Genomic DNA, 25,937 nt, shown 5'->3' on the forward strand with positions numbered 1-25,937 from the left:
GTATTATTGCTGTGGAGCTCTGTTATACACTCAGACACATTACTGGGAGTATTATTGCTGTGGAGCTCTGTTATACACTCAGAAACATTACTGGGAGTATTATTGCTGTGGAGCTCTGTTATACACTCAGACACATTACTGGGAGTATTATTGCTGTGGAGCTCTGTTATACACCCAGACACATTACTGGGAGTATTATTGCTGTAGAGCTCTGTTATACACTCAGACACATTACTGGGAGTATTATTGTGGAGCTCTGTTATACACTCAGACACATTACTGGGAGTATTATTGTGGAGCTCTGTTATACACTCAGACACACCAACAATATGGAGCTCCTACTAAAGAAGGACATTAGGATAGAAAAGAGTGACAGAGAGATGGAAATAGTTTATTATTTGTGTAGACATGCGATAATTTGCTGTTTCCCCTATTTTTTACTCTACCCTGCAGTGGTGCTTTTTTGGTGTGGTGATCTCACCATTATAATTTTATCTGACCCTACGGGGTGAAATCAATGTTATGTGTTTTATTATACACTACGTGGATATCTATACTTTTTTGTTGTCTATATCTTGAGAGTGACTTGTCTTTTTGGATGTTGTTGTTGTAAGTACCCACAATATAAACCTCTATATTCTGCTTTCATTTCTGAATGAAGATATCCATTTAAAAGGAGTGTGTTTTTATTTAGTTTGGTTGTACAAAGGGATTTTAGCCCACAATATGGACTGTCCTTCGTAAATAAGGATACCTGGGAGGTATGCTAGCACACAGCCCTGTGCATTATGGGAACACAGTACCAGGCGTGCAGCCCTTAGATCCAGATACCGAGCCAGCTAAAACATTTAGGGGTACAAACAGCATCTGGATCTCCTATTTAAAGGTTTGAACTCGAGGATGTAGAGAAGCAGATTTACTAAGAGGTAGACGGTCAATATCCCAATTGTAACCTCTTAATACGTCTGCACATAATTCATTCCCTGCTTATTTCACCAATACTTACAACTAATATATTGATAGTTTATGCTTCTTGGATTTAAGTAACATTTAAATATTACTGACCCCACATATCATACATATAACAACCTATTATATCCAGATTATGGAGATAACGATTCATGCAGCCCGGTAAGTCCTCCTTGTGTACCTACCTTGCCGATGATTTTAGGAGGTCGTTGTTTCATAGGGACACTTCCTGCACGGCTGAACTGACTGCCCGAGTGACTAAAAGGAAACCGAGAAATGCATAAAAGACAACGTTCATTGTGCAGAATTAGGGGACTATGTCACATTTTATGCAATTTACACCCAGAATTTAATCATAGATATTATATTGCTGCGCACTTAGTATTATACACTGGTCAACGATCTGTGTGACTGAAATAGTCTGGTCTATGAATTGGAACAGGTGTCCACCAATTTATCTGAACATGAAGTTGGCAGGTTCAGTCAATAGAGATTGCCAGTGGCACATACTGAAGACGCTTGGAAGATGTACCTGTTGGTGCTCTTCATACTGTCTAGCCTCCGGAGTTTGGCCAGTTTACGGCTCCATCTCTCCAGCTCGTCGATCCGAGTCTCTAGGTTGTCTGTTAATTTACAGAGCTCCTTCACTGCACCCACATTCTCCATGAAGATACGCTCCTGGGATTAAAATGGCAGAACAGACCCCAGGTTATGTAATGACACTCCACACGTAATAAAAAAAATAAATGTACAGCACTGTTAATACACCACAATCCACCATGTACCAGCTACCCCCTCACACTCACTGCACTCATTACCATGTGCACTCAGACTCACACAAACATATATACAACACCTAACGTATCATGGTATTTAACTAGCCACACCTCACCAAATATGCATTAAAGCTCCAAATGGTCTCTTATAGCATGATACTGAGTAAATCAATCATCTGGTCTCACATACAACCCCTAGCACAGAACATAACAAATTGCCACATTCCAAAAAAACTACCAATTCTCTAAACTTCTATCTATCGACTTTTCTGTAGAACATTCTCAATGGTCTATCTACCATAGTTGTATATAAAATGATTTATACAGAAAGTTAAAAAAAATATATGATCATGTCTGTGTTATATAAGAAATGCAACCTGTGTAACAAATGAATACCTCCCTCCTCTATTTCGGCCAATGCATGAATTAATGGGGGCGCTAAGCATCTATTTATTCTTTATACAAGGTAGATACATAGAGCAAATGGATAAAATAGGAAACCAGAGTCAGCTTATTTGTATTTGTAGCGGACCACGGGTAACCCGAGCTGGTTACCTCCGCTAGTTCCTTCCTTCAGCCATTCTGGAACCATTAACACAAGCAAACATCCATTCCCCCAGTAACCAGACGAAACATAGTTCTGGGAGTCAACTGAGTTTATTCAGTTATAAAATATGCAAGAATCACTCAGATCGGTTTGGTGAAACGGGAATGCCATCAAAGTTTTGACCGACCAGACACAAGGCGCTAGCCCAAAACAGTTGCAGGAAAATAAGTGCCCTGGCCGGTCTTCTGTGCGAACACCATGCAAGGGAATCTCTTCATTTCGGAATACGAATGCTCCCCCTGTTCGGTAGTTCATATCTCCTGAACGTCATTCATATAGGTGGTCGGGAAATAGAACAGGCAGTGGTCTATGTTTTACCGGCGTTCGTGCGAGTGCCTAGCTGAAAAGAGTTCAAGGCACTCGAAGACCAAGTACCGCTGCCCACTTTTGGGAGACAAGATGGCCGCCATCCTTTTGTCTGCCATGTGTTCGGTTATATGAAATGGCGGCCACCTAGGGGAAGCATTAATTAATTACACCCCTTGCGCTTTCACACTTAAGTTTCTGGTGTGAACGTTCTAATGGGGTACAGGGGTGGTCCTCGTTCAGGAAACAAAAGAATTCTGTTCGTACAAAGCACTCTCGAATGGAAAAAAGATAAAACATACAAAATGAAGGGGAAAACATACGAATAGGTGATAAGTTACACCACAGTATTCATTGTATTAACCATTAAAGGAGTGTTTTGGTAATAGTACTGATTTAAGGCATTTTGACTATGAACTCGACCTCAAGTTCATTCGACTCACCTTGTTCACTACAAGGAAGTTCTCAATGGTTTCCCCATTTGCACACACAACATCTCCACTCTCTTTGACAGCCTCAGGAAGTATTTCTTGAACTTCCTGAGCAATCACACCTGTAGGAAGTAGAATATTCTCTTGGTTACTCAGATATCTTTTTCTTTTTTAATGTTCATTTAGTAAAGAGGAATAATGACACTCATACATCAATTAATGAGATGACAAACAATAAAAAAGGGCCACCAATCTCTCAGACATCACAGTTAAGGTGGAAAATAAGACAAAGGGTGAGTATGTGCTGTACCTGTTTCTTCAGCGTTATCGAGTCCTACTGTGCTAGCAAACTCAGGTTTGTAATGATAATGAACAAGCCGCATCTGAGAAATTCGTTTCAACTGCTCTGTGGTGTCCACCTGGGAAAAAGTATTAAAACATAGACTTGTAAGACTAACAACATACATTCCATGATTATTATTTCATGTTAAACGTCTCAATTTGTGAGAGTGTTTTTCAGGGGAAATCCACATCTATAGTTTTCCCATCTTTAGTCCAAGTTTAGACTTGTATACAGGCCATCAACGTGTCCACTTGTCACATGCCACAGGTTCTCCAGACCTTCTCTCATCATTATATTTCCACTTAAATTCTCCACCATCACTCTCCTGTATCCTCTTCATATTACCTAACCACTTACCTCCTCAATGCTCTCTTTGGCTCGGATATCAGATGGGTGCATAAGTGAACCCATAATCTTGACGTTTCCATGTACCACAAGTGCTTCATCTGGTCGCTCTGTGTTGATGCCAATTCGTCCATGATGAAAAACCGTGTCTGGGAGCTGTCCACGTTGCCACAGGACCTCATTGTCACTTTCAAACTGTCCTGGGTTGGAAGCCTGTGGGGAACTCATCTTAGTAAGAAATGCAAGAGGAAATACATGAAAGACTGCCCATTTAGAGAGACCACACTTGACCATCAAATAGTCAACGACTTATTGACAGACAGTGACAGTGCTTTCTAAAGCACCTTCTATCAAAGGTGTATACGATTTATGATATTTAATTTCAGAATATTTCAAACAAATCACACCTATAAATAGCAGCTCATCATTAGAGACTAATGTTACATAAATTGTACAGTACATCAATGAGACACCACTCAACAAATTATCCCAAAGCAAATTTAAAGAAATCTAGATCTGCAATGGCTACCTCGCCAAATATTCAAAATATTTCACAACACCTAGGAATTCAATGTTTATTTTAGTTATGTTATTACCCTGACAATGATGCGCTCAGAGCACTGTGCTGTCACCAGGTATGTTTGATTCTGAGCCTGAACTTGGAGTGCTACCACCAGGAGGAAATACCTGTTGACAAAGAGAAAACACATAGGAACAGGTAGAGGTTTACAAAGTGACAATGACAGAACATTACATACAATGACAAAGATTAATGGTGTGCAGGTAAGATAGAAAGAAGAGAAAGGTTTGTCACAGGGCAGAGTTTAATGGTTATGACAAAATACAGAGTGGTAGAATGTGTAGACAACAGTATTAGACAATAACAAATGTTTTACGTGGATGGGACATCGTGTATTAGTAAGTAACGCCTGGTTTAGGTGGATGGGACTTGATGCAATAGACAATAACGAATGGTTTAGGTGGATTAGATGGATGGGGCATGATGTATTAGAGAATAACGCCTGGTTCGGCTGTATGGGACATGATGTATTAGAGAATATCGCCTGGTTCGGTTGTATGGGACATGATGTATTAGAGAATAACGCCTGGTTCGGCTGTATGGGACATGATGTATTAGAGAATAACGCCTGGTTCGGCTGTATGGGACATGATGTATTAGAGAATAACGCCTGGTTCGGTTGTATGGGACATGATGTATTAGAGAATAACGCCTGGTTCGGTTGTATGGGACATGATGTATTAGAGAATAACGCCTGGCCCGGTTGTATGGGACATGATGTATTAGAGAATATCGCCTGGTTCGGTTGTATGGGACATGATGTATTAGAGAATATCGCATGGTTCGGTTGTATGGGACATGATGTATTAGAGAATAACGCCTGGTTCGGCTGTATGGGACATGATGTATTAGAGAATAACGCCTGGTTCGGTTGTATGGGACATGATGTATTAGAGAATAACGCCTGGTTCGGTTGTATGGGACATGATGTATTAGAGAATAACGCCGGGCCCGGTTGTATGGGACATGATGTATTAGAGAATAACGCCTGGCTTGGTTATATGGGACATGATGTATTAGAGAATATCGCCTGGTTCGGCTGTATGGGACATGATTTATTAGAGAATATCGCCTGGTTCGGTTGTATGGGACATGATGTATTAGAGAATAACGCCTGGTTCGGTTGTATGGGACATGATGTATTAGAGAATAACGCCTGGTTCGGTTGTATGGGACATGATGTATTAGAGAATAACGCCTGGTTCGGTTGTATGGGACATGATGTATTAGAGAATAACGCCGGGCCCGGTTGTATGGGACATGATGTATTAGAGAATATCGCCTGGTTCGGTTGTATGGGACATGATGTATTAGAGAATATCGCATGGTTCGGCTGTATGGGACATGATGTATTAGAGAATAACGCCTGGTTCGGTTGTATGGGACATGATGTATTAGAGAATAACGCCTGGCCCGGTTGTATGGGACATGATGTATTAGAGAATAACGCCTGGTTCGGTTGTATGGGACATGATGTATTAGAGAATAACGCCGGGCCCGGTTGTATGGGACATGATGTATTAGAGAATAACGCCTGGCTCGGTTGTATGGGCATGATGTATTAGAGAATAACGCCTGGTTCGGCTGTATGGGACATGATGTATTAGAGAATAACGCCTGGCCCGGTTGTATGGGACATGATGTATTAGAGAATAACGCCTGGTTCGGTTGTATGGGACATGATGTATTAGAGAATAACGCCGGGCCCGGTTGTATGGGACATGATGTATTAGAGAATAACGCCTGGCTCGGTTGTATGGGACATGATGTATTAGAGAATAACGCCTGGTTCGGCTGTATGGGCCATGATGTATTAGAGAATAACGCCTGGTTCGGTTGTATGGGACATGATGTATTAGAGAATAACGCCGGGCCCGGTTGTATGGGACATGATGTATTAGAGAATAACGCCTGGTTCGGTTGTATGGGACATGATGTATTAGAGAATAACGCCGGGCCCGGTTGTATGGGACATGATGTATTAGAGAATAACGCCTGGCTCGGTTGTATGGGACATGATGTATTAGAGAATAACGCCTGGTTCGGCTGTATGGGACATGATGTATTAGAGAATAACGCCGGGCCCGGTTGTATGGGACATGATGTATTAGAGAATAACGCCTGGCTCGGTTGTATGGGACATGATGTATTAGAGAATAACGCCTGGTTCGGCTGTATGGGACATGATGTATTAGAGAATAACGCCTGGTTCGGTTGTATGGGACATGATGTATTAGAGAATAACGCCTGGTTCGGTTGTATGGGACATGATGTATTAGAGAATAACGCCGGGCCCGGTTGTATGGGACATGATGTATTAGAGAATATCGCCTGGTTCGGTTGTATGGGACATGATGTATTAGAGAATATCGCATGGTTCGGCTGTATGGGACATGATGTATTAGAGAATAACGCCTGGTTCGGTTGTATGGGACATGATGTATTAGAGAATAACGCCTGGCCCGGTTGTATGGGACATGATGTATTAGAGAATAACGCCTGGTTCGGTTGTATGGGACATGATGTATTAGAGAATAACGCCGGGCCCGGTTGTATGGGACATGATGTATTAGAGAATAACGCCTGGCTCGGTTGTATGGGCATGATGTATTAGAGAATAACGCCTGGTTCGGCTGTATGGGACATGATGTATTAGAGAATAACGCCTGGCCCGGTTGTATGGGACATGATGTATTAGAGAATAACGCCTGGTTCGGTTGTATGGGACATGATGTATTAGAGAATAACGCCGGGCCCGGTTGTATGGGACATGATGTATTAGAGAATAACGCCTGGCTCGGTTGTATGGGACATGATGTATTAGAGAATAACGCCTGGTTCGGCTGTATGGGCCATGATGTATTAGAGAATAACGCCTGGTTCGGTTGTATGGGACATGATGTATTAGAGAATAACGCCGGGCCCGGTTGTATGGGACATGATGTATTAGAGAATAACGCCTGGTTCGGTTGTATGGGACATGATGTATTAGAGAATAACGCCGGGCCCGGTTGTATGGGACATGATGTATTAGAGAATAACGCCTGGCTCGGTTGTATGGGACATGATGTATTAGAGAATAACGCCTGGTTCGGCTGTATGGGACATGATGTATTAGAGAATAACGCCGGGCCCGGTTGTATGGGACATGATGTATTAGAGAATAACGCCTGGCTCGGTTGTATGGGACATGATGTATTAGAGAATAACGCCTGGTTCGGTTGTATGGGACATAATGTATTAGGGAATAACGCCTGGTTCGGTTGTATGGGACATGATGTATTAGAGAATAATGCCTGGTTCGGTTGTATGGGACATGATGTATTAGAGAATAACGCCGGGCCCGGTTGTATGGGACATGATGTATTAGAGAATAACGCCTGGTTCGGCTGTATGGGACATGATGTATTAGAGAATAACGCCGGGCCCGGTTGTATGGGACATGATGTATTAGAGAATAACGCCTGGCTCGGTTGTATGGGACATGATGTATTAGAGAATAACGCCTGGTTCGGTTGTATGGGACATGATGTATTAGAGAATAATGCCTGGTTCGGTTGTATGGGACATGATGTATTAGAGAATAACGCCTGGTTTGGTTGTATGGGACATGATGTATTAGAGAATAACGCCTGGCTCGGTTGTATTAGAGAATAACGCCTGATTCGGTTGTATTAGAGAATAACGCCTGACCCGGTTAAATGGATGTTAAGAGACTCGCTGTACTACCTCTCTCTGGCAGCATGTAACCCTCACCTTTGATCTGGGTTGGGTTTTCCTTTCTTTCTCATGTTATTAGCAGTGGTCTCGCTGAAATGTAGCCGTCCAACTGTCACTTTAGTCACTTGGTCCGGGGGAAGAGACAGCCTGAGATAAGGAAAGACAGTACTGTGTATTGAAAGATATACAAAAACAAATTTAGAAAGTGATGCAATTTATTATAAAGTATATTTTTTATTTAGAGTTTTGACATGATACCCTGAGTCTGGTAACCTCTTTATCATCAACCATGTGTATGTGTAGTTACATAGTTACATAGAGGTCTAGATTGAAAAGAGACTAAAACCCATCAAGTTCAACCTTGAAACTCTCTCTTTTATGCTGTTGATCCCAAAGAAGGCAAAAAATAAATAAAATAAATTGTAGCCAAAAATCATTCTTGACTCCATAATAGCAATAAGATTTCTCCTTGGATCAACAACCAGTTTACATGCACATCAATTATATCCTTGAATGTTCTGTTTATGCAAAAGAGCATCTTCGAGGATATAATTAATATATATAATGTACAAGCAGTGTATGGATTAAAGTTTTCATTAAGACTAAATTAGATAAATAAACCCCCCTTAAAGCGGCTCTGTAACCTTATGGGGTCTTTCTATAATTTGCAAAGACCCCTGATCGTGACATCACCGCTTTGCCCCAGAGTTCAGCACTACAAGGAATATGCGGTGGGACTGTGGAATCCTAACGTCCCTTTAGTCGTCACTAGCGATGGCTGGGGAAAATGACAAGGCTTGACGGCGGTAGCTTCGCTGTGTCAAGCTTTGTCAGATTTAGGAAAATTACCGAATTTCAGTGAAATTCCAACACAGTAAACCTTTCATAAAGATTCTATTCAATGCTTTCTTCTTAAATAGTGATGAAGGAATCTATTGAATGAGATTTCACTATACCACCCCAATCATGTAGAATTGTGTTTTACAGCAGCATTTCTAAATATACACATTTTTCAAACAAATTGGTAAAATTCATCCTGCATTGTCTATTGAAGTGCTCTTTATGAAGTCTATCAGTAAATAAAGAGATATTAGTTAAACAGAAGAATGTAATTGTTACTCTTTCTCGTAATTGTTTTTCTGTAGGGGACACCTTGTATCTCCTGTGTAATGGGGAACAAGATGAGCTATCCCAGCAGTGTCACATTGGGAAAGAGTGTTTGGTTCAGACAGGCTCAATGTTTGATTATTGTTCTATTCCCTTATTCCTTGAAGACATATTTTTACATCATCCTATCAAACATCCCTTATATATTTGCCTCGGCTGTTTTTAGTAACTCACGTTACGGGGTGAAATGGCCGTTTGCTGCGGTCAGACTGTGACTGTTCGATACTAATGCTCTGATTGATGGCTTCCAACTGCAGAGAGGAACAGATTGAGTTAAGCACACATAGAAGAAGAATTTGCATTTATACTAGTCAGTTGTTTATTGGCATCCAATTAAGGTTCCCAGGTCTTGGATACGTGGCCTGCAAGTACATCACCCAGTCTAGAACCCAAAGACTTAAGTGCTTTACAAAATGTATTTCATAGTGTCCAAAACAAAACTTGAACTTCACAATGTTATGTGGCTCCCCATTTGTTAAATGTATACAACAATGGCATGGGTAATACGTTTCATGTTGCACCATGCAAACTATCACGCTGGGAATGCATATTTTATATCTAAACAAGAACAATTTGATGATTTCTGCAAGACAAACACAAGATGAATTTGGGGTTATCAACACACGTTTCTGTCAATTCTGGGAGCTGTAGGACATTCTATTCAGGTTACGTAGGTCAGCTCGACTGAATAAAATCACATTTTTTACCTCCTAGCATTCATTTGACTCACCTTCACACCGTTCAGTTTCAAGAAGAAGCACTCCAAGGGTACGATGCCCTCTGGGGTTTTGACATATTTGGGCTCCCCGATCATGCCAATGTACACGGTAACTTGGAAGTGGTTTTTCTTTTGGCAAACGAAGGAATCATCTCCCACAGAGAAGTTGAACCCTTTGTCTGCATCCACTTTGTATGTGGGCATTGGGCTATAGAAAGGAAGTTACATCAATTAGTGTCTGACATCATTTTTGGTAAAAAGAGCAGAAATGCAAAGGCGTCAAGTTATACAAGCTTCACTTCCAGAGCGTGTCTGGACTATGATCAAGTGCTCTATCTAAAGGGCTAAATATTAAAGTATTAAGTCTCAGGCAGTTCCAGTTCTCCCAAGCTAGTGGTTGTCTCAGAAACCCAAATTTACTGTGAATTCCTGTAACAAACATTTTGAAGATGCAAAAATAAATGTTTAGTTGTTGAGATAAAGGGAAATCTGGAGGTATAATCATGTTTAAGAGTAATTGGCAGGTGCTAACATGGAGATACATCATTCTCTTATTTATTTGATATCATTATATACACTACCGGTCGGCACTGAGGTTATAACTAATTAAACACAAGAAGGCTCCACTAAATGAAACACAATGTGTGATGACATGATGATATTCCGGGCTTGATTGAATTATGGAGATAATGTGCCTAAAAATTGCACGCACAATATATTGTGTTCACGTCTACAGAGCTCAGGAAGAGCACGATTTTCCTGCTGGTCCTACTGTCAGTAGTGGTATTGTACGTTTCCCAACAATGCTTAACTATGTAGTTCAGCAGAAGCCAGCAGTTCCATTCCTGAAAAAACATGAATGAATCTACTCTGCCAACTAAAAGAAGTGGTACCCTCTGAATATCTTGATTCATGTTTTTTTTTTCCTTCTAAAAACAAAGTTACGGTACTTGTTGTACAGGCTGTCTCAAAAACAAATAACAAAAATGCCAAACATGAACTTGTATTGATTGGGGGAAGACGATGTCACACATCATGAACTTGCAGCTGTAAAGGACAGACTGAATTCAGACAGAGAATAGGGAGCTCCTTGAACTCTAACCAATGCAAGGGGCAAAGATCATTACCGTGCTTAATGAGTACCTTTAATTAAATAGGAGCATTCCTCTCTCTTAGAATGGAAGCTGTATTGAGGACCGGGAATGGTAGCTATAAGATTCTCTTTATCCTCCCCAAACATTTTTTACAAAGAGAATCAGGTTATGTATCTTTCTATCTGCGCACAATAAGCACACTTTGCTTACAGTTCCTTGTAGTTGCTGTCGTACAGGGTGACCCACTTGTTCTGCTGGTGCGGTTGCCATTTTATAGACTGGTAATTGGGATCTAGGTATGAGCCATTCAGACTGTCAGTGTCCTGCATTAGACCTATGAGAGAATTAACAGGAACATCTATGAGACTTTATGGGAATGTAAAATCCCAAACACACCTCCCACCATGTGTCATTGTGAAATGCATCAGAGCTAAAGCACGTGTAACTACATAAGATGTTCGTGGGTTCTATGCGGCATCTGTTATAGCATTATGGTGCATGAATTAGTCTACACAAATTGTATAATCTGGCCTTATGGTGAATGTCATGCTTAATTATCAATTACTCTGCAACGGAGGGCCCTTTCTCATCTCAGCTATGTGTAGCTCTGTGACTGGGAGGTATACCACATGTGTTTAGAGATATAGAGCCAGTGTCTCTCACATACTGTTGGACAATCATGCCTGATAGGAGTTATTGCTCAATAACATTTCAGTGGCCACAGATCAAGATCTCTGTCTCACAACATGCTTGCATTGGATAGAGATATGTCTGTGTGAGTACCTGCAGCCCGTGCTTCACCATACCTCCATTAAAGGACCCCCTAACGGTACTCAGACCTTCATCTCAATGACACGGTCTGGGTGCAGTGAATCTTTAATTGGAAACATACAATGTAAAACACTGCAGCTTAGTAGAAATGTTTATTTTGCCGTGTTAAACACACCTCTTGTGTCTGTCTACCAAACAGAGTCTTAGCTCTGGAAAAAAGGAAAGTTAAAATATATATTTTACCATTTTTAATTGTCAGGGTGGGGGTGGCTAAATGTAACTAGGGCTCTATAGCATTAGGAATAGGGATTTGTATTCCTAAAGTCTTCCTTTAAGTAGATATGTAGCACAGGATGTGTGCATGTGTGTCACTGTGTGTGCATGTGTGTCACTGTGTGTGCATGTGTGTCACTGTGTGTGCATGTGTGTCACTGTGTGTGCATGTAAGTGTCAACACCTGTCTCCTGTTTTACCGTGATTTCACCTAGTATATATGTGTGTCATTATGTGTGCGTGTGTGTGTGCCTATTTGCAGTTCCTGTTTCACCATGCCTCCCTGGGTAATTTGTGTCACTGTATGTGTGTCTGTGTGTCAGTACCCGGCTCCTGATTCACCATGCCTCCCTGGGTAATTTGTGTCACTGTATGTGTGTCTGTGTGTCAGTACCCGGCTCCTGTTTCACCATGCCTCCCTGGGTAATTTGTGTCACTGTATGTGTGTCTGTGTGTCAGTACCCGGCTCCTGATTCACCATGCCTCCCTGGGTAATTTGTGTCACTGTATGTGTGTCTGTGTGTCAGTACCCGGCTCCTGTTTCACCATGCCTCCCTGGGTAATTTGTGTCACTGTATGTGTGTCTGTGTGTCAGTACCCGGCTCCTGATTCACCATGCCTCCCTGGGTAATTTGTGTCACTATATGTGTGTCTGTGTGTCAGTACCCGGCTCCTGTTTCACCATGCCTCCCTGGGTAATTTGTGTCACTATATGTGTGTCTGTGTGTCAGTACCTGGCTCCTGTTTCACCATGCCTCCCTGGGTAATTTGTGTCACTATATGTGTGTCTGTGTGTCAGTACCCGGCTCCTGTTTCACCATGCCTCCCTGGGTAATTTGTGTCACTATATGTGTGTCTGTGTGTCAGTACCCGGCTCCTGTTTCACCATGCCTCCCTGGGTAATTTGTGTCACTATATGTGTGTCTGTGTGTCAGTACCCGGCTCCTGTTTCACCACGCCTCCCTGGGTAATTTGTGTCACTGTATGTGTGTCTGTGTGTCAGTACCCGGCTCCTGTTTCACCATGCCTCCCTGGGTAATTTGTGTCACTCTATGTGTGTCTGTGTGTCAGTACCCGGCTCCTGTTTCACCATGCCTCCCTGGGTAATTTGTGTCACTATATGTGTGTCTGTGTGTCAGTACCCAGCTCCTGTTTCACCATGCCTCCCTGGGTAATTTGTGTCACTATATGTGTGTCTGTGTGTCAGTACCCGGCTCCTGTTACACCACGCCTCCCTGGGTAATTTGTGTCACTATATGTGTGTCTGTGTGTCAGTACCCGGCTCCTGTTTCACCATGCCTCCCTGGGTAATTTGTGTCACTATATGTGTGTCTGTGTGTCAGTACCCGGCTCCTGTTACACCACGCCTCCCTGGGTAATTTGTGTCACTATATGTGTGTCTGTGTGTCAGTACCCGGCTCCTGTTTCACCATGCCTCCCTGGGTAATTTGTGTCACTATATGTGTGTCTGTGTGTCAGTACCCGGCTCCTGTTTCACCATGCCTCCCTGGGTAATTTGTGTCACTATATGTGTGTCTGTGTGTCAGTACCCGGCTCCTGTTTCACCACGCCTCCCTGGGTAATTTGTGTCACTATATGTGTGTCTGTGTGTCAGTACCCGGCTCCTGTTTCACCATGCCTCCCTGGGTAATTTGTGTCACTATATGTGTGTCTGTGTGTCAGTACCCAGCTCCTGTTTCACCATGCCTCCCTGGGTAATTTGTGTCACTATATGTGTGTCTGTGTGTCAGTACCCGGCTCCTGTTACACCACGCCTCCCTGGGTAATTTGTGTCACTATATGTGTGTCTGTGTGTCAGTACCCAGCTCCTGTTTCACCATGCCTCCCTGGGTAATTTGTGTCACTATATGTGTGTCTGTGTGTCAGTACCCGGCTCCTGTTACACCACGCCTCCCTGGGTAATTTGTGTCACTATATGTGTGTCTGTGTGTCAGTACCCGGCTCCTGTTTCACCATGCCTCCCTGGGTAATTTGTGTCACTGTATGTGTGTCTGTGTGTCAGTACCCGGCTCCTGTTTCACCATGCCTCCCTGGGTAATTTGTGTCACTGTATGTGTGTCTGTGTGTCAGTACCCGGCTCCTGTTTCACCATGCCTCCCTGTGTAATATGTGTCACTGTATGTGTGTCTGTGTGTCAGTACCCGACTCCTGTTTCACCATGCCTCCCTGGGTAATTTGTGTCACTGTATGTGTGTCTGTGTGTCAGTACCCGGCTCCTGTTTCACCACGCCTCCCTGGGTAATATGTGTCACTGTATGTGTGTCTGTGTGTCAGTACCCGGCTCCTGTTTCACCATGCCTCCCTGGGTAATATGTGTCACTGTATGTGTGTCTGTGTGTCAGTACCCAGCTCCTGTTTCACCATGCCTCCCTGGGTAATTTGTGTCACTATATGTGTGTCTGTGTGTCAGTACCCGGCTCCTGTTTCACCATGCCTCCCTGGGTAATTTGTGTCACTGTATGTGTGTCTGTGTGTCAGTACCCGGCTCCTGTTTCACCATGCCTCCCTGGGTAATATGTGTCACTGTATGTGTGTCTGTGTGTCAGTACCCGGCTCCTGTTTCACCATGCCTCCCTGGGTAATTTGTGTCACTGTATGTTTGTCTGTGTGTCAGTACCCGGCTCCTGTTTCACCACGCCTCCCTGGGTAATTTGTGTCACTGTATGTGTGTCTGTGTGTCAGTACCCAGCTCCTGTTTCACCATGCCTCCGTGGGTAATTTGTGTCACTGTATGTGTGTCTGTGTGTCAGTACCCAGCTCCTGATTCACCATGCCTCCCTTGGTAATTTGTGTCACTATATGTGTGTCTGTGTGTCAGTACCCGGCTCCTGTTTCACCATGCCTCCCTGGGTAATTTGTGTCACTGTATGTGTGTCTGTGTGTCAGTACCCGGCTTTTGATTCACCATGCCTCCCTGGGTAATTTGTGTCACTATATGTGTGTCTGTGTGTCAGTACCCGGCTCCTGTTTCACCATGCCTCCCTGGGTAATTTGTGTCACTATATGTGTGTCTGTGTGTCAGTACCCGGCTCCTGTTTCACCATGCCTCCCTGGGTAATTTGTGTCACTATATGTGTGTCTGTGTGTCAGTACCCGGCTCCTGTTTCACCATGCCTCCCTGGGTAATTTGTGTCACTATATGTGTGTCTGTGTGTCAGTACCCGGCTCCTGTTTCACCATGCCTCCCTGGGTAATTTGTGTCACTATATGTGTGTCTGTGTGTCAGTACCCGGCTCCTGTTTCACCACGCCTCCCTGGGTAATTTGTGTCACTGTATGTGTGTCTGTGTGTCAGTACCCGGCTCCTGTTTCACCATGCCTCCCTGGGTAATTTGTGTCACTCTATGTGTGTCTGTGTGTCAGTACCCGGCTCATGTTTCACCATGCCTCCCTGGGTAATTTGTGTCACTATATGTGTGTCTGTGTGTCAGTACCCGGCTCCTGTTTCACCATGCCTCCCTGGGTAATTTGTGTCACTATATGTGTGTCTGTGTGTCAGTACCCGGCTCCTGTTTCACCATGCCTCCCTGGGTAATTTGTGTCACTATATGTGTGTCTGTGTGTCAGTACCCGGCTCCTGTTTCACCATGCCTCCCTGGGTAATTTGTGTCACTATATGTGTGTCTGTGTGTCAGTACCCGGCTCCTGTTTCACCATGCCTCCCTGGGTAATTTGTGTCACTATATGTGTGTCTGTGTGTCAGTACCCGGCTCCTGTTTCACCACGCCTCCCTGGGTAATTTGTGTCACTGTATGTGTGTCTGTGTGTCAGTACCCGGCTCCTGTTTCACCATGCCTCCCTGGGTAATTTGTGTCACTCTATGTGTGTCTGTGTGTCAGTACCCGGCTCCTGTTTCACCATGCCTCCCTGGGTAATTTGTGTCACTCTATGTGTGTCTGTGTGTCAGTACCCAGCTCCTGTTTCACCATGCCTCCCTGGGTAATTTGTGTCACTATATGTGTGTCTGTGTGTCAGTACCCGGCTCCTGTTACACCACGCCTCCCTGGGTAATTTGTGTCACTATATGTGTGTCTGTGTGTCAGTACCCGGCTCCTGTTTCACCATGCCTCCCTGGGTAATTTGTGTCACTATATGTGTGTCTGTGTGTCAGTACCCGGCTCCTGTTTCACCATGCCTCCCTGGGTAATTTGTTTCACTATATGTGTGTCTGTGTGTCAGTACCCGGCTCCTGTTTCACCATGCCTCCCTGGGTAATTTGTGTCACTATATGTGTGTCTGTGTGTCAGTACCCGGCTCCTGTTTCACCATGCCTCCCTGGGTAATTTGTGTCACTATATGTGTGTCTGTGTGTCAGTACCCGGCTCCTGTTTCACCATGCCTCCCTGGGTAATTTGTGTCACTATATGTGTGTCTGTGTGTCAGTACCCGGCTCCTGTTTCACCATGCCTCCCTGGGTAATTTGTGTCACTATATGTGTGTCTGTGTGTCAGTACCCGGCTCCTGTTTCACCATGCCTCCCTGGGTAATTTGTGTCACTATATGTGTGTCTGTGTGTCAGTACCCGGCTCCTGTTTCACCATGCCTCCCTGGGTAATTTGTGTCACTATATGTGTGTCTGTGTGTCAGTACCCGGCTCCTGTTTCACCATGCCTCCCTGGGTAATTTGTGTCACTATATGTGTGTCTGTGTGTCAGTACCCGGCTCCTGTTTCACCATGCCTCCCTGGGTAATTTGTGTCACTATATGTGTGTCTGTGTGTCAGTACCCGGCTCCTGTTTCACCATGCCTCCATTGGGTATCTGGTCCCTCAGGGTGTTGGTTGGAGAGTCTGAGTGTTTCCTCTTCTTTGTAGGATGAACTGGAAGTCTACAATAGATCAAGACATTTTTAGTAAACAATATTTTTTTTATAGAAAAGTCACAAAAAGAGGATTCAACAAACAGAACTATACTCTAGCTTTGGGATTCCCAACTATTTCTAAGAAGCAAGAGGATTCAGGCACGATTCTATTCCAATGGGGATACTGACAAATCCTGGATCTTTGGTGTACCTCGAGAAATGGGTTGGGAAGCACTGTTTTAGCGATCGTTTGTCAATGAGTTAAATTATGTCTCACAATGGTATAGATGTGAGATGGCCTTCATAGCTATGGTCTCTGCCAGGGGTGCCCAAAAGGTACATCCACAGATGTTGTAGAACTACAACTCCCATGATGCTTTGCATGCCTTTAGAATGATAAAGCACCGTGGAAGCTGTAGATTTAAAACATCCGTGGATCTACCTGTTGGGCACCTCTGGTCTATGCTGTTCTTCAAGGAAAACCAGAAGTCCAAGTTTTGCTAGTATCCTCATAGCAACAAAACGTAGAAATGCCTAAATACAGAACTGTTGGCGTAGTTAGATTATATAACAATGACATCTTTAATGTGATTGTAAAAACCTTGAGAGTACAGCATAGCACTGAGCTATACACCTACAATATATCTGTAATCAACACAGTTGAAAATCAACTGGTTATTCAATAATTCACTAAGCAGAATCGGTGCTATGTTTTGTACAATGGATCTTTGTGACTTATTTTTGTTATATGGGGCATCGTTTTGTACCTCCAATTACACATATCTTCGCACCATATAAAGAATGGATTAAAAATGCACCATGGCTGCTATTTGGAAACAATTCAGAGAGACAACTGTGATAATATTTGTGTTTTTTTCCCATCTAAACACAAAGAGTGAGCCGCAGAATCTTAGCACACATTATTCAACATATACGAGTTTTTCCACGGTTTGCAGGGGGTACATACTCTGTCCCATGCTGCTGTTGGAGAAGTTGATGAAGCATCTGAGACTGCTGGGCATGGTGTAGGTCTGTAGGGGGCATTCCAGGCCCAAGGGGTGGGTACTGGGGCATCATAGACTCCACCTTCAGGTACAGCTCACGCTGCATGTTGGGATAGTGCTGCTGGTGCACTGGGTGTGGAGGAGGTGGACCCTGCAGGTGAGATGGGTGTTCGAGACGAGAAGGTGGGGTGATGTGACACATGTTTTCAGGGGTCATAGTGCGCAATAAGTGAGGGTCTGTGGGAGATAAAAGCAGTATTAAGTGGAACGTGGAAATGTATTTTACATCTTGAAAATCATATACAGGTACAGGTCATGTAATAACTCCCGCATTTAGACATAACAAGAAAATTAAACAGACAAAATGTTAAACTTAATCTGAGTTTAAATATATTAAAAAGCTCAATTAGTGATGTTTATATTGTGTAAATACAGGGAATTTGGCAATAACCAATAACTTCCAATAAACCTGTACTCCTTAGTAAACCGATGCCTCCATTACTTCACCTGTTTGTCACCTATTATTATTATTTTATTATTTATATAGCGCCAACAAATTCCATAGCGCTGTACAACCCATAATACTCTATTCTCTCAGACCATGAACTCTCGTTGGATTAGGATTGGTTTAAAACCCCACACAGCCAACCAGAACACACTTGTTATATTAAACTTTAACATTTCTCTCACTCTCGTCGTTACCTGCCTTGCTAAAATGTAATGCTTTTTTTCTCATACAATTTACACAGCACGTCTATACATATACCATGGAAATAAAGTAATTACTGATTGTTATATATGGGATGGATGGACAGACAGATCTTGGCTCCCTCATTTTTATTCCTTTCCATAAAAACACAATATAATTATAATTACTGTGTGCATGCACACTCACATACAAGGCGGACAGCATGAACTGTGTAGAGAGGGAGTGTGGGGGGCTGTATACTACAGACATTTCTCTAGATAAATTTAGGGAGGGGCTGGTAAAAGAATTCCAAACATTTCAGAGCTCTGATAAACAAAGATCTCAGCTCCAACATACAGTCTTTGCAGTATGGGCACTTTAAGTACTCCAGAGCACGGACGTTCATCCCTACAAGGTCACCTGTAACCTGTTCTGTACAGCAAAGACACCTGCGTGGATCACTCCAATCTGTCAAACCCTTACTGTCCCCACCTCACATCTCGGGAGAATAGAGCAGACATTGAGCAGTAACCAAATCACAGATAAACCACCAGGTCCAACAAGGGACATTTTTATAAACATTTTATAATGACAAGACACCCCCTTACGTCCGACACAACAAGATGTCCTTCTTTGGGACATTTCTCACCAGCCGTGAGAGTCATCTTCCTAATTCCCTCATCCCTCTAGGCCGATGTGCGCTTGCCTCTGTGTTTCACGGCCAGTCCTCAAAGTCTTCCTCCCCAATCTCACTTTTTCTATCTGACTTTCTTGCGACCCTCCCCTTGTATCTCATAATGGTACCTCTCAACTGTATCTCACTCCTCCCTCATCCTACCTTAATCTCTGCTTCTTCACTTCATATTCCTCCTCTCTCATTGATTCCGTCGCTCGTTCCTCTTCCTCTGTTACTCAAGCACTACGATTCTACCTGTACGATCTCAGCTTTCTTTTTCGTTAGACGGTCTTCACCCACTACCTTTCAGACCTGTTTGCTCTCCTTTAGCTCGTTTACCAGTCGAGCCTTTCTTCACGTACAATTTCCTTGACTTTCTGTGCCATTTGCATGCGTAACAGTATAGCAAATATATTTACCCACTGGTTATCTCTTGATTTTTATGCCTCCTCTCTTCCTTGACCGATAACACCATCTGGACAAAACCACTTAGATTGAAAGAGGGGGTAAATACTGTACAAGCACTTACCATTCAGCTGCTGGGGGGAGTACGCCTCTGATCCGGAGTCCGGGGGAGAGTCAGGTAAAGTGCTGAGGATGGACACAAGAAAAATACTTTTAATGCTAAGGTTGAAAGCAATTTGCTAGAGGAGCAGGTTTACCACTTGCACGTGTTCAATGAACTTGTTTTTATTATGTATATACTAATATGTGTTACTTTGTATAGTATTATGAGACCCTGTAGTGTTTTACATAACTGATTAACAGCGAGATATAGCCTTACCAGGGAGCTTACAATCCAATCCTGCATGTGTAAAGGGCACTTTATTTTACTCTTTGTACCATTTCCTAAGATATTATTCTTTTAATACTGAAGTACTTGCGTACATTAACAATTAAATACACAAGTTAATATTAATTCACAGGGCATGCCAGCGCTGCTATGAACCCCATAGTTATTTAACTTTATTCAATAACCTTTAATTAGTCCTTTGGAAAGAATCACCAATTGCGATTAATTAAAGTCTGAAATAATCAAACTCTAAAAACAAGGATCTTACCTAAACCCCAGTCAATTGTCACCAGCTGCATTCAAACAATAACTTTTCTAAAGTTTTATTAACACCTTTTCCCCTGAAATGAATGTATCTGCCCATCTTGATTGTCATCTTATCGTCCGTTTCTTCTCATTTCTCTCCCTCGATTCGTTTGTATTAGTATTTCTCTCTCTATATATATTAGTATAGCATGGTGTGTTTCTTATAACTCGCTATTGATCCTGTGTGCTAATAATATATAATAATATATAATGCACCTCTCACTTTATTAGAAACGTCTTATGGAAATACATATTTATTATTTATTTATTTATTATTGCCATTTATATAGCGCCAACAGATTCCGTAGCGCTTTACAATATTATGAGACGGGATTTAACTATAAATAGGACAATTACTGCAGCTGCTTTCCATCCCCTGATACTATCCTCCATTTCTGTTTTTGTACTTTCCTTGGCACATTACGAATCTGCTCTGTGATTCCCTCTCTAACCCCCTTCTTTGATTTTCGTATTCCCTCATTGTATCTCACACCTGTTATCACAATCTGTTTCTCAATGCGTCTCAGACTATTCAGTGACATTTTTCTTTACTGGTTCCCCCTTCCTTCTCCAACGTGCTGCCATTACCACCCTCTCTCGTTCCCATCTCTTGGCAACTTTCACTATAATTGTCTCTTTATTAACAAATTGATGGTAAGAGATAGAAAAATGAAGAGTAAGAAGAAAACGAGAGAACAAATGCAGGAGATGGGAAAGGATGTCTTGATTAAGGTTCTGTGATCGAGGACTGAAACGTTGCCCACCTTAATAACATGTAACTTATATTTTATAAATGGTTTAAACAAAGAATCTGAGTGCTTGTTACTTGTTTCTTATACAGGAGACAAAATATTGAAATAACCGGTATGAGGGGGTTAAATGAATCATATCATTTTAAAACTTAAGCTTAAGACAAATTTCAGATTACTTTACATTAACTACAGATATGTAAACAAACACTACGGATTTCTAAACACAACAGATTTCTAGACACATATTTTAAAACACTTCGGATTTCTAATGAGCAGAGTTGGGTTTATATTCACACAGCCACAGATTTTAATCAAAGCTCTGATGTTACAGATTACAGTTCTAGTAAAACAATTTTCCATATTTAAATGTTAAGATTGTTTCAACATTTTATCTCTTGTAGAAAAACAAACAATAATAAAAAACAACCAATCTAGATTACTTTCATTTGGCATATATTTTAAAAGTAACGGCGTTGTGATTTTAATGTCTGGCTGCAATGATTGTACATGATGTTTTCTGGGAGAATATTAAAATCCACCATTCATTAATCAATCTAATTACCAGCGGCGGCTGCTGGAGGTTTAATATGGTGGGGCACCAGCTGGACACAATACAGAGATACCCACATAATACAGAGACACTCATATAATACAGAGACACTCATATAATACAGAGAGCTGGACACAATACATAGATACCCACATAGTACAGAGACACTCATATAATACAGAGATACCCACATAGTACAGAGACACTCATATAATACAGAGATACCCACATAGTACAGAGACACTCATATAATACAGAGATACCCACATAGTACAGAGACACTCATATAATACAGAGACACTCATATAATACAGAGAGCTGGACACAATACATAGATACCCACATAGTACAGAGACACTCATATAATACAGAGATACCCACATAGTACAGAGACACTCATATAATACAGAGATACCCACATAGTACAGAGACACTCATATAATACAGAGATACCCACATAGTACAGAGACACTCATATAATACAGAGACACTCATATAATACAGAGACACTCATATAATACAGAGAGCTGGACACAATACAGAGATACCCATATAGTACAGAGATATCATATAATACAGAGACACTCATATAATACAGAGACACTCATATAATACAGAGACACTTGTATAATACAGAGAGCTGGACACAATACAGAGATACCCACATAGTACAGAGACACTCATATAATACAGAGACACTCATATAATACAGAGACACTCATATAATACAGAGACACTCATATAATACAGAGACACCCGTATAATACAGAGAGCTGGACACAATACAGAGATACCCACATAGTACAGAGATATCATACAATACAGAGACACTCACATAATACAGAGACACTCACATAATACAGAGACACTCATATAATACAGAGACACTCATATAATACAGAGACACTCATATAGTACAGAGACACTCATATAATACAGAGACACTTGTATAATACAGAGAGCTGGACACAATACAGAGATACCCATATAGTACAGAGACACTCCTATAATACAGAGATAATCTTACAATACAGAGAGCTAAGCATCATACAGAGACATTAATACAATAAAGGGATCTGAGCATAATACAGAGAGCTGTGCATAATACAGAGATACTCATATAATACAGAAACACTCATATAGTACAGAGAGCTGGACACAATACAGAGATAGCTATACAATACACAGAGCTGGGCACAATACAGAGATAGCTATACAATACACAGAGCTGGGCACAATACAGAGATGCCTATACAATACACAGGACTGGACAAAATAAAAAGATACCTATACTACAAAGAGTTGGGTACAATACACAGATACCTATGCAATACACAGAGCTGGGTACAATACAGAGATACCTATACAATACACAGAGCTGGGCACAATACAAATATACCTATATTACACAGAGCTGCACACAATACAAAGATAGCTATAAAATACACAGAGCTGGGTACAATACAGAGACACCTTTACAATACACAGATCCTTATACAATACACAGAGCTGGGTACAATACAGAGATACCTTTACAATACACAGAGCTGGGTACAATACAGAGATCCCTATACAATACACAGAGCTGGGTACAATACAGAGATCCCTATACAATACACAGAGCTGGGTACAATACAGAGATCCCTATACAATACACAGAGCTGGGTACAATACAGAGATCCCTATACAATACACAGAGCTGGGTACAATACAGAGATACCTTTACAATACACAGAGCTGGACACAATACGGAGATACCTATACAATACACAGAGCTGGGTACAATACAGAGATACCTATACAATACACAGAGCTGGGTACAATACAGAGGTACCTATACAATACACAGAGCTGGGTACAATACAGAGATACCTTTACAATACACAGAGCTGGGTACAATACAGAGATACCTTTACAATACACAGCGCTGGACACAATACAGAGATACCTATACAATACACAGAGCTGGGTACAATACAGAGATACCTATACAATACACAGAGCTGGGTACAATACAGAGATACCTATACAATACACAGAGCTGGGTACAATACAGAGATACCTTTACAATACACAGAGCTGGACACAATACGGAGATACCTATACAATACACATAGCTGGGTACAATACAGAGATCCCTATACAATACACAGATCTGGGTACAATACAGAGATACCTATACAATACACAGAGCGGGGTACAATACAGAGATAGCTATACAATACACAGAGCGGGGTACAATACAGAGATACCTATACAATACACAGAGCTGGGTACAATACAGAGATACCTATACAATACACAGAGCTGGGTACAATACAGAGATGCCTATACAATACACAGAGCTGGGTACAATACAGAGATCCCTATACAATACACAGTTCTGGGTACAATACAGAGATACCTATACAATACACAGAGCTGGGTACAATACAGAGATACCTATACAATACTCAGAGCTGGGTACAATACAGAGATACCTATACAATACACAGAGCTGAGTACAATACAGAGATCTCTATACAATACACAGAGCGGGGTACAATACAGAGATCCCTATACAATACACAGAACTAGGTACAATACAGAGATACCTATACAATACACAGAGCTGGACACAATACGGAGATACCTATACAATACACAAAGCTGGGTACAATACAGAGATAACTATACAATACACAGAGCGGGGTACAATACAGAGATCCCTATACAATACACAGAACTAGGTACAATACAGAGATACCTATACAATACACAGAGCTGGGTACAATACAGAGATAGCTATACAATACACAGAGCTGGGTACAATACAGAGATACCTATACAATACACAGAACTATGTACAATACAGAGATACCTATACAATACACAGAGCTGGGTACAATACAGAGATACCTATACAATACACAGAGCTGGGTACAATACAGAGATACCTATACAATACACAGAGCTGGGTACAATACAGAGATAACTATACAATACACAGAGCGGGGTACAATACAGAGATCCCTATACAATACACAGAACTAGGTACAATACAGAGATACCTATACAATACACAGAGCTGGGTACAATACAGAGATACCTATACAATACACAGAACTGGGTACAATACAGAGATCCCTATACAATACACACAGCTGGGTACAATACAGAGATAGCTATACAATACACATAACTGGGTACAATACAGAGATCCCTATACAATACACAGAGCTGGGTACAATACAGAGATAGCTATACAATACACAGAACTGGGTACAATACAGAGATACCTATACAATACACAGACTGCCATACAATACACAGAGCTGGGTACAATACAGAGATAGCTATACAATACACAGAGCGGGGTACAATACAGAGATAGCTATACAATACACAGAGCTGGGTACAATACAGAGATAGCTATACAATACACAGAACTGGGTACAATACAGAGATAGCTACACAATACACAGAGCTGGATACAATACAGAGATACCTATACAATACACAGAGCGGGGTACAATACAGAGATAGCTATACAATACACAGAGCTGGGTACAATACAGAGATACCTATACAATACACAGAGCGGGGTACAATACAGAGATACCTATACAATACACAGACTGCCATACAATACACAGAGCTGGGTACAATACAGAGATAGCTATACAATACACAGAGCGGGGTACAATGCAGAGATAGCTATACAATACACAGAGCGGGGTACAATACAGAGATAGCTATACAATACACAGAGCTGGGTACAATACAGAGATAGCTATACAATACACAGAACTGGGTACAATACAGAGATAGCTACACAATACACAGAGCTGGATACAATACAGAGATACCTATACAATACACAGAGCGGGGTACAATACAGAGATAGCTATACAATACACAGAGCTGGGTACAATACAGAGATACCTATACAATACACAGAGCGGGGTACAATACAGAGATAGCTATACAATACACAGAGCTGGGCACAATACAGAGATAGCTATACATTACACAGAGCTGGGCACAATACAGAGATACCTATACAATACACAGACTGCCATACAATACACAGAGCTGGGTACAATACAGAGATAGCTATACAATACACAGAGCGGGGTACAATACAGAGATAGCTATACAATACACAGAGCTGGGTACAATACAGAGATACCTATACAATACACAGAACTGGGTACAATACAGAGATAGCTATACATTACACAGAACTGGGTACAATACAGAGATACC

At 41.9% G+C, this 25,937-nt stretch overlaps 2 protein-coding genes across 6 annotated transcripts in view; one reads left to right on the plus strand and one right to left on the minus strand.

Annotated features, from left to right (window-relative positions):
• The window catches only part of TMEM258 (transmembrane protein 258), a 455,842-nt gene that overhangs the window by 30,232 nt on the left and 399,673 nt on the right, over positions 1-25,937 (plus strand). The window lies entirely within an intron of this gene.
• MYRF (myelin regulatory factor) overlaps positions 1-25,937 on the minus strand; it is a 169,602-nt gene that overhangs the window by 13,962 nt on the left and 129,703 nt on the right. For 2 of the 5 annotated variants that reach the window (XM_063437751.1, XM_063437749.1), the window contains exons 4-16: positions 19,818-19,879; positions 17,888-18,161; positions 16,847-16,947; positions 11,267-11,390; positions 9,975-10,170; positions 9,419-9,495; positions 8,114-8,224; positions 4,374-4,464; positions 3,790-3,990; positions 3,400-3,508; positions 3,102-3,211; positions 1,502-1,647; positions 1,155-1,227 (exon numbers count right to left, since the gene is read on the minus strand). In XM_063437751.1, coding sequence (XP_063293821.1) covers positions 1,155-1,227; positions 1,502-1,647; positions 3,102-3,211; positions 3,400-3,508; positions 3,790-3,990; positions 4,374-4,464; positions 8,114-8,224; positions 9,419-9,495; positions 9,975-10,170; positions 11,267-11,390; positions 16,847-16,947; positions 17,888-18,161; positions 19,818-19,879 — 1,675 coding nt within the window. Of the gene's footprint in view, positions 1-1,154; positions 1,228-1,501; positions 1,648-3,101; positions 3,212-3,399; positions 3,509-3,789; positions 4,006-4,373; positions 4,465-8,113; positions 8,225-9,418; positions 9,496-9,974; positions 10,171-11,266; positions 11,391-16,846; positions 16,948-17,887; positions 18,162-19,450; positions 19,769-19,817; positions 19,880-25,937 lie in introns of those variants that run through there. The other 3 variants (XM_063437750.1, XM_063437748.1, XM_063437752.1) reach the window with 2 other exon arrangements.

This window comes from Pelobates fuscus, chromosome 12 (assembly GCF_036172605.1).
Source record: "Pelobates fuscus isolate aPelFus1 chromosome 12, aPelFus1.pri, whole genome shotgun sequence".
Classification (NCBI taxonomy): Eukaryota; Metazoa; Chordata; class Amphibia; order Anura; family Pelobatidae; genus Pelobates; species Pelobates fuscus.